The sequence below is a fragment of the Nannospalax galili genome, unplaced genomic scaffold (assembly GCF_000622305.1).
Source record: "Nannospalax galili isolate Female #2095 unplaced genomic scaffold, S.galili_v1.0 scaffold842, whole genome shotgun sequence".
In the NCBI taxonomy this organism is placed as follows: domain Eukaryota; kingdom Metazoa; phylum Chordata; class Mammalia; order Rodentia; family Spalacidae; genus Nannospalax; species Nannospalax galili.
The window spans coordinates 36,027-45,206 of NW_008349291.1; the positions used below are offsets into that span (position 1 = coordinate 36,027).

General features: G+C 41.4%; 1 protein-coding gene and 1 pseudogene across 1 annotated transcript in view; one reads left to right on the forward strand and one right to left on the reverse strand.

Annotated features, from left to right (window-relative positions):
* Nucleotides 1–2,463: 2,463 nt before the first annotated feature.
* On the reverse strand, nucleotides 2,464–4,010 carry LOC103744830 (annotated as a pseudogene).
* A 1,862-nt stretch (nucleotides 4,011–5,872) lies between these two features.
* The window catches only part of LOC103744831 (olfactory receptor 11H1-like), a 25,898-nt gene continuing 22,590 nt past the window's right edge, over nucleotides 5,873–9,180 (forward strand). Inside the window, 3 exon segments of the mRNA XM_029570197.1 lie at nucleotides 5,873–5,899; nucleotides 6,203–6,361; nucleotides 8,672–8,792. Coding sequence (XP_029426057.1) covers nucleotides 5,873–5,899; nucleotides 6,203–6,361; nucleotides 8,672–8,792 — 307 coding nt within the window.

Here is a 9,180-nt window from a genome sequence, read left to right on the forward strand (position 1 = left end):
CATTAAGGATATTAAGGTTGTATTCTACTATTAACCTTTATTTTAACTTTCATCCTTATTTAATAGTAACTTTTATTTTTAGGTTGACATCTTCTTTCATAAAGAAATAAATATGGGACAAGGCAATAGCCATTTGCTTTTTATATCTATGCTTAAACATATGCTTAAGGAAAGAGGTGCTAAAGTAAGCTTGCAGAAATTGAATAACTTTATGGATTTTGTTGAAAAGGTTTGTCCTTGGCTTCCTGAATGAGGTACCTTAAATATAAAAATATGGCAAAAGGTGGAAAAAATTGCAAGATTATTATGATAAGAAGGGACTAGTAAAGGTTCCAATAGATGCTTTTAGTCTCTGGACTCTAATTCAAGATTCTTTGGATTCTTGACCAGAAAAAGAGAGAATATCTGACAAGTGTGGACTGAATTGTGTTGGTCAACCTTCTGCTCCCCCAGAATACAAAGTGGATGATACTTTGAGATTAATGATTTGCGAGATAATTATGATGGATGGAGAGATAGAGAGAGAGCCATAAATCAAGTGCAGGAGAAAGCAGATAGAACCAGGAAGTGTCTTTATGTTGTTGATTTTGAGAGTTTCATATATGTGTATTATATTTGCAATTTCCACCCTTCCTACCTCCTCTAACTCCTTTCATGTCCCCTTTACAATGTCTTGTTCTTATCTTTGATTTTTGCTTCATATACATATATATGTGTGTGTATATACACAGTATATACACATACTTATGTATGTGTGTATATATACATACATATGTATGTGTATATATACATATATACACAACTATGCAGATAGAAGCATTGCATCTCTACCAAATGAGAAGAAAAATCAAGGGTTCTCCAGGTTGTAGCAGTGATAAGCGAAAAAGGGAAGAAAGGGTGCTTTTACTCAATTTCTTGAGAAAGGGAAATCCATTTATTTGCAGAGTACAGGATCTTAGAATATCTGTAGAGGTAGTAACTGAAGTGTGAAAGAATAAACCGAAATCTAGACTATAACCTCAGATACATCCGGGAGTGGTCTTCTTTCCACAAACCCCGCTTTGCTGGTTTCTTCTGTGTCTGCACTGCCCTGCAGCTTCCCCTGGTTCAGTGTCAGAGGAAAAGCCATGCAGGGACGCCAAGGAAGACCACTGCAGTCCTACTGAGAAGCCTGGCCTCAGACCTGACAGAGGGAAATGAGCTCTCTCTCTAAACCTCCAGGCTCCATGTGTGGGAAAAGACTGATCAGACCAATTCTAGCATTATTGAGAGAATACTAAACCACACTGAAATTGGTATCTTTCTTTTATGACAAATCTTAGGGATGAATGTAGGGCTAGAAGGCTCGATGGAATGTCAGTGCGAAACTAGAAGGCGGCAGAGTGTGTCGAAAGGAAATGTAGCCAGTGATCCACCATATAATGTTTTGTGGTCTGTGCGTTCCAAAGAAGGCCACTGATTTGTCCTCTGTATCTTAAAATTCTTCTTCACCAGAGTCTCCCTAATGAACAATTCTTTTGTTCTATGGATACACTGTCTTCTCTGTTCCAGAACTCCTAGGAGAATTCTCACTCACACCAGCGTCTCTACGTGCTCACAAAGAGTTCGGTTTCAGTGTTAACATTAATCTATATTTGAATTTTCTCCATTTAGGGCACGAGAACCTATTTGTCATCCAAATGACTGGCCTATGAAATGATGCCTTCACACCTCTTGGTGCCAGTGATTTGACCTCTCACCTAGACCTTCGAAAGTTGGTCCTGGAGCAGCAGTGTCCCTATGCCCCAGGACGGTTCACTCTGAAGCCCAGGGACTCACCCAGAAGTCATCAGCAGAACCGTGAGTCCCTTACCTCCCTTCAAGATGTGCCCATCTCAGTCCCATCTCCATTACTGACCAAACTTTCAAAGCACAGTGATGTTCTTCAGACAGGAAGAGCGGACAGTATGCACCAAAAACATTACGCCCTAGGGAAACCTGAAAGATCTGATGTCCATTCCTACCTGGTTTCTACAGATCTTTTAATTTCCTAGGCCAATAGTCGTTCTCTTCTCTGAATTCGTGGGGGCTGTTTAAATGTATGATTATGGCAGCATACTTTTTTATGATTTTAATACAAGTTGTTACCAACAAATGTGTAAGATGTGGCAGATTATGCGTTTGTTCAAAGCACTTTGATTTAAGCATAAAACATCTAAATGGCACGAGTTTGTGCCTAAGATGCAAGGAGTCACCTACTATTTTATAGCAGCCCTCTCTAATTAGAATCCATTCTTCCTCTGTTGCAGATGGGCTAGGTCACAATCTCCTGTAGACAGGGCACTTTTGTAAAACCAGGATAATGTTCTTAAGATCAATCTTGTTCAATTGAAAGGACTCTCCCAAGTGTCTTCTAGCACTGTAGTATGTGTTCTGTCTTAATTTCATACACTGACTCTCCTTTGAGTCTATTTTATGGTGGTTGTGTTCACAGTTTTGGTTTAAAATTTGGTTTAAATTTACATAAAAGTCTGTACATGTTCACAAATTATTGCATGAGCAGCATAATCTTCAATACAGTGTTTGAAACACATGTCCAATTCAGGACAAAAAAGATTTGTGCTTCCCATCTGGCTTTTTTCTTCTTTTTTATATATTTGGAAGATTCCCGGTCAGACTTGGTCTGTGATGGAGGCACACCATTTTTTTAGTGTTTGACTTGGGTTTATCTGTGTCTTGTAGCATCAGTGCACTTGGGAAGAGCTCTTGTCAGAATCAGTTTTTGATAAGGTAAAGATGGCTCAATAGAAATAGCAGGTGGAAGAGTCTTGACAGGCTGGCTACTTTTGACAGGTGCTTCAGCTGGATCAGTAGTGCTTATGGGCTTCAAGGACAAAGCTTTTTTCCTGCTTTGGACAGGCTTCAGAGGTACTCACTGGAAGCTCTTCTCTAGTGTACTTTTCTAATTCTTCTCCATCTGGCTTCTTCTTTTTCTTTTTGGTTTCCCAATTGGGAGAGCTCCCTCTCCTTTCTCTTTACCATCATCTGAAACCTTTCAATCACTGGGAATTGGTGAAGCTCTTTCTTCATCTACCCAATTCCCCCACTCTTCTGCTGGTGCACTTCATTCAGAGCTGGAGTCAGCAGAAGACAGCCTGTTTAACCCAGACTGTTCATCATCGCTATAGTTGATTGTGGCTACTGTCCCACTGATCATCCGAAGAAACTGGCTCGGCGGTAGACCCAATGCCAGAAAATAGTGAGTGATCACTCCAGTTCCTTCCCCAGGTTTTCCATTCACATCACCAGTGTCTGTCCAAAGTGATGGTTCCCACCTGTCCTGAGGTGTCTATGAGGATTGTTTTGCAGGCTTTTCATTCGAGCCTCCTCCATTGACAGTAAAATTTCCATTCCATTCTGAAGAAATCGGAAGTGTAGAGCCTCCTTTTCCAGATTACAGTTGCTAACTTGTACGTTTAGATGGGAATCACCTCCATTCTTCTTGGTACCAACAGGAGACGATGCAGCTGGAAGTTGCTTGGTGGTAACTGTGATGGTATTTTCTATCCCAGGGATAGGGGAATCCAATGAACGAGACTCAGCACTTTCTCACGTTTCCGGGTCGTTTCTCACTGTGACTAATGTGGTTTCCCAGGCTCCTCGTCAACTTCCTTCCATCATGGCCTGAGCCGTTTTGCACTGGTTTAGCATCTGACTGATTTCTTCTTATTTTTCTTCCACTTTTCATTTTTCTTGTCTGTCTCTGGTGGCTGCTTTGCTGCCAAACTTCGGGGAGTTGGAACAGTTCCATCCTCAGCCACTTCAAAGGTCTGCCCGTTAGGTTTGGGTTCCGCAGCTTCTTCCGTCTCATCTTCACTTGGGAGATTCTTCAGCGGGGTTGAGACTAGCAGGCAGGTCCACTGCCTCCAGCTTCCGGGGCGGCTCCTCAGCTTCCCTTGGCCCAGCCACAGCCTGCAGGGACACAGTGTCTCCAGAGGCGCCACCTCCAGGCTCCCAAACTCCCACAACATGGCGGCACCTTCTGTTTCTTCTTAATCTCTGGCTTCTGAGGGCGCTGCTGATCTAGCAGAGGACCCATATTCATTTTCTAGCAGCCGCATTGCAACTAACAACTGTCTGCAGCTCCAGCCCAAGGGGACCTGAAACCGTCTCCTGACCTCCTTGGGCATTGCAGGACAACAGTGCAGTTATATCCATGCAGGCAGTACTCTCGTACACGTAAAGTAAAGATAATGAATAAAAAGTTTTAAAAGAATTTTAAAACAAAACCAAATTAGGCAGAGACATAATAAGAAAGTTGATCATTACAGAATTCTGCTCGATTTGAGCTCTAATATGTAAAGCTTTCAAAAAGGGATACGCTCATGGATGCTCTAATCACTGGAAGAGTTGAATTCCATCAGGCCTCTGGATTGAGTCACTGTACAAGTCTGTGGAAAAATATATCAGCTATGGGAAATAATAGACTCCAATTGAGTGATCTTCTGTCTCCACGTTTTTACAAAAGGCACCCTATAAAGTGAAAACTGTCTGATAAATTTAAGTGAGTTAAATGACTGCATGTAATGATCTCCTTTATTCACAGCATCAGAGAGAGGAGTCAACAGAATATACTCTGATAAATTGAATCTTTCGTTCGGAGAGGCTCTCGCGCCCGCAGTGAGCGCCCACACTCACCAGCCCCCATCACAGGCTGTCTCTTTGGAAAGAGGCTTGGGGATATCTGTGAGGATGGCAGTCTGCCTACAGCAATTCTGGTAGGCCTCGTTCTGTTCTTCCTCTGCCATCCTGAGCCCAAATTTGTCTTTGAGTAGTCCTGTGTCCTCAGTCATTCTCAAGTCCACACTGAGGAATACCAACTACTTTTAGTGATGGGAAACTCTGAAAATAATACTTGTAATACAAAAATCGAGTCACTGGAGGGGGGGTTCTAAATTTGATTAAGATGTATTAAACGAAATGCACAAAAACTCAGTAAAAATATTAAATACTGAAAAGTCAAAGTCAGGTTTTCCTGAGTCTGAGGAAACATGAATAATAGGGAAGAGCACAGTTGTTTGTTCCACGTATTTCAGCAAAGACGCACATTCACCTCTCAGATGAGGGCAGAAGTCACTGGCTAGGACCCTCTGAGTCCTCTCTGCCTCACATTCCCTTCCAGCTTTTTCCTTGAGATCCACACTGGTCTCAGGTCTCCTTTCATGAACACTGTTTTTGATACTGCACTTCCTAATGAGGCACCATATCTGTCATACTAGATGTGCATTTCAAGTCCATAAACGTAAAAATATTTCTTTTGGTATACAAAAACCCTATAATTATGACACATTTTGTCAAAAGAATGGCCCAGGTACATGCCTATGTTATTTCAAACCAGGTTACCCAGTACTTGAAACATTTATTGCAACCGAGTATTTGTCTAAGCACTATGCTCAGCATTGGGAATTTCTTCTGCGTTAAGTTAGCCAGTTTATCACATTAGGCATGTCATTGTTACTGTCTTTCACCCTGCACATTTTACAGAAACCTTCCATTCTAGTCATGAATATCATCAGCCCAGTTCCACAAAATAAATAAAGAAAACCTCAGAGAGCTTGTGTGTGGGTACATAAGGCTACATAGTAAATCAGTGCCATGATAGATAGCAATTCCCTGCCTTTCTGACTCTGACAGCGGCTTTCTACCCAGAAAAGGAAAACAAGAACGGATAGAAAGAAATCGAAGGTTGAATGAAAGGAAATATAATCAGAAAAAGTTTCCGCAAGGACACAGATTGAAGCTCCACTTTTTAAGAAACCAGAACATACAGGAAGTAGATATGGGTTTGTGTCACTTAAGGTGGATAAGCCAATGAGAAATGAGACTGCCGCACATGGGAAGGACGTTCATGTGGCTGACAGTAAGGAGAGAGACGACCATTCATTCCCATGTTGTGTGTTTCAGTCACATTTATCAAATCACTACAGAGGAAAATCTAATTGACACATGTTCTCAGGGTTTGAGGATGACAAGTTAGAGTGCCTTGAGGGGCAGGGCTGAGAACATAGATTTAGAAGCAATAAGTACAATTCGATTTCTGCTTCATTCCTCCCAGCTCTAGCACTGCTCCCTTACAAAGCACTGCTCTGGTTCCCAACTAGGGGTCAAATTGTCTGCTTCCCTGTGGCTGTGGAGCAACAGGTGCCTTTGTTTTCTCACTCAGGATATGCTCTCTTTGATCGATGACAAAGGACCAACCACTGAAGGAATATTCAGGAAGACACCCAGTATCAAAGCATGTGGAGCCCTAAAGGAAAGGCTGGATTCAGGAGAAGTGGACCTGAGCCAGGAGCCCATCCTCGTCGTGTCTTCTGTCCTGAAAGTAGAGACGTTTCAAGCATCATCTGTACTTAATAGCTTCTGTAGATACAGGAATATTTTCTTTCATCATGAGTATCCTGAAATAATAACAGTCATGAAAGATTAAATATATGACAAGCTGAAAGATTCCTCACAAGCCTATAATTAAAGCAATCTGCATTTGAGGTTAAAAGCCATATTGGTTATATGTGACTTACTTTCCAATTTTACAGCACCCTGTAATTTTACTCCTGAAAAATCCAGGCGTGATAGTAACACACTTATGAATAAAATATGCAGTACAGGATGATCCTGTTGAATGCTTACCAAACCAAGTATCATGCATATAATACACAATTTTCTTTTTAATGATAGTAAAATTTGTTTAATAAAAATAATTGAAAACTATACTAATTTGGCATACTTAGCCAACATTTGTCTTACAATCAATCAAAACCTACTGCAGCAGGATCCCAAGTTTTTCATCCATTTATCTTCATTCCTATCCCTATTGAACCACATTTACTTCAGATGTGGCCCTACATGCCTGCACCATCTGTGTCCATCATCCCCACTTTTGGAGTCCTTTGGTAGTGTTGGCCATGCTTCATCACCACCCCATCCTGTAACATAAGAAGCAGCTTTGTCTGCATGAGTTATCTGAAAAGTATGACTTCAAACCTGGGTGAAAATGTCAATATGGGGATCCTTGTCTCCATGATACAAGCTTTTCTCAGCCAATTTCAGGTCATATAGAGAAATACTTGGCTACCATTTTCTGTGCTAACTACGTTTTCAGTACTATGAAAAATTTCCTGAAACTATTAAGTGTAAAGATGAAATGTTCTTTTCCACTGCTATGTGATGGGATTTCCAATACATCATTGATTTGACCCCATTACTTTTGAGAATCTCATTAGAGGAGGAGTGCCTAACCTAAGAAAACTGCTCACCTCAGTGTCGGGGACTCAGATGTATAAGGCAGGTAGGATGGGGCTGCACATTCTCCTGCAATGGCGCATCCTCAGTGTCCAAATTACTTCCTGCATGGCCTTACCTCTTAAAGCGTATCGCCCAATGTAGTGATCCCAGGGACAAGATTTTGACAAATGGACCTCCTCAGGAGATTTACCAACTAACTAGAGCATTTTTCACATTTGTTACTGGAAGAAAAATTCAAGTAAAAGATCATAGGGCAGCCTAATTGAACTACAAATGGTTTAGTAAACCAGCCCGAGCTCCAGCAGACAGCGAGCCTAAGGCACATCAATACATGGAGGGATTGCTGTTGCACTGCCTGGCATGTTCTATCCACCTGTTCCCTTCCTTCACAAAATATCAGAGAAGCTCTACTTAAAGAGTTAGATAACCACTTAAAAGCTGAATTTTGCATATTTTGAATATGTAGCTTTATAAATCCGAATAAAGGAACTTATATGCTCACTCCAAATATTCAGGGAGAAAAGCTACTTCTTTTACTCTTTGCTATGACAAAATATTTGGCAAAGGTGCTGTAAGAATTAAGAGTTTTAGGGGCTGGAGAGATGGCTTAGCAGGTGGTAGCACTGGCTGCTCTTGCAGAGGACCCAGGTTTGATTCCCAGCACCCACATGATGGCTACGAACCATCCTTAACTCCAGTTCCATGGGAATCCGAAGCCCTCTTCTGACCTCCACGCCATTGCATGACACGGGTGCACTCATTGTATGCAGGCAATATACACATTCATACACATAAAATAAAAATAATAATGAATAAATACTTTTTAAAAGAGTTTTGTTGCGGTTCACGACTTCAAATGACACAGTACATCACAGGGGAACGTGAGGTCGTTGAGCATGAGGTGTCCTGGTCACACTGTCTATTCAGGGAGCAGCAGAGGGAAGAAAATGGGTGCCGCCTGGCTGCTGCTTTTACCCACTTTTTATTTATTCAGACAGAACAGTCAAAGGATTGTGCACCCACCTGCAAGATGAGTCATCTTTCCTGAACTGACTCTGTAGAAACAGCCTCTCCAGCATGCCTATAGATATGTCTCTCTTTGTTTCAAAATACAAAGTGGTAATGAAAGTTAGTCATCTTCTGGGACCTTGAATATTATCTGATAGTATTTTGTTGAAGTATATTGATTATATTTTAAGATGTGTGCCCCTTATTTTAAACATCATAATTCTTTTGAAGGAAAAAAAAATTGGTCCTGTAATTTGTAGCAATTGAGATGTCTCACAATTGTGGATTTCTCAGTTTTCTGACTTTCAACACTTTGTTTTAACTGTGATATACAACGATGCCAAATTCTCAAGACGTCCTGTGTTTTCCCTTTTCATTACAGATTTGTCTTGTAGAATTTATCCTTGATAACTACAGCAAAGTATTTGGAGAAGACAATGACTCAATTGGGCAGGAGAGCGCAATGATTTGTAACAGTACTGAGACTCCTCCTGATACCCAGAGTAATTTCACTGATTTTGAGGCTGCGCATGCTGCCTTGGATCTTGAGAACCGCAGTCCTAGCAAGAATATGGGACATAGTGAATATGCCCCAAGAAAACTGACACAGTGGCCGGGACTCCATCTTCTCCTGAGGAGGGAGGCCTCGTAGGTAAGAGAAGGTTTTGTACAGACGTGAAGTAAGAGGCAGGGAAAGAAGACACCTTTGAACTCAGAAACCCGCTAACACAGTCATAGTGGCCTCAGGAGACATCATGTTATAACAGGGCTTGAAAACTACTTTCAAGAAAACTGTTCATGAAATCTCTACATGTATGTGGATCGTGTGTCCACTGAACTTTGTGTGCACTGCCCACCATCACATGTTGTATTTCTTTTGTCCTCTTTCCC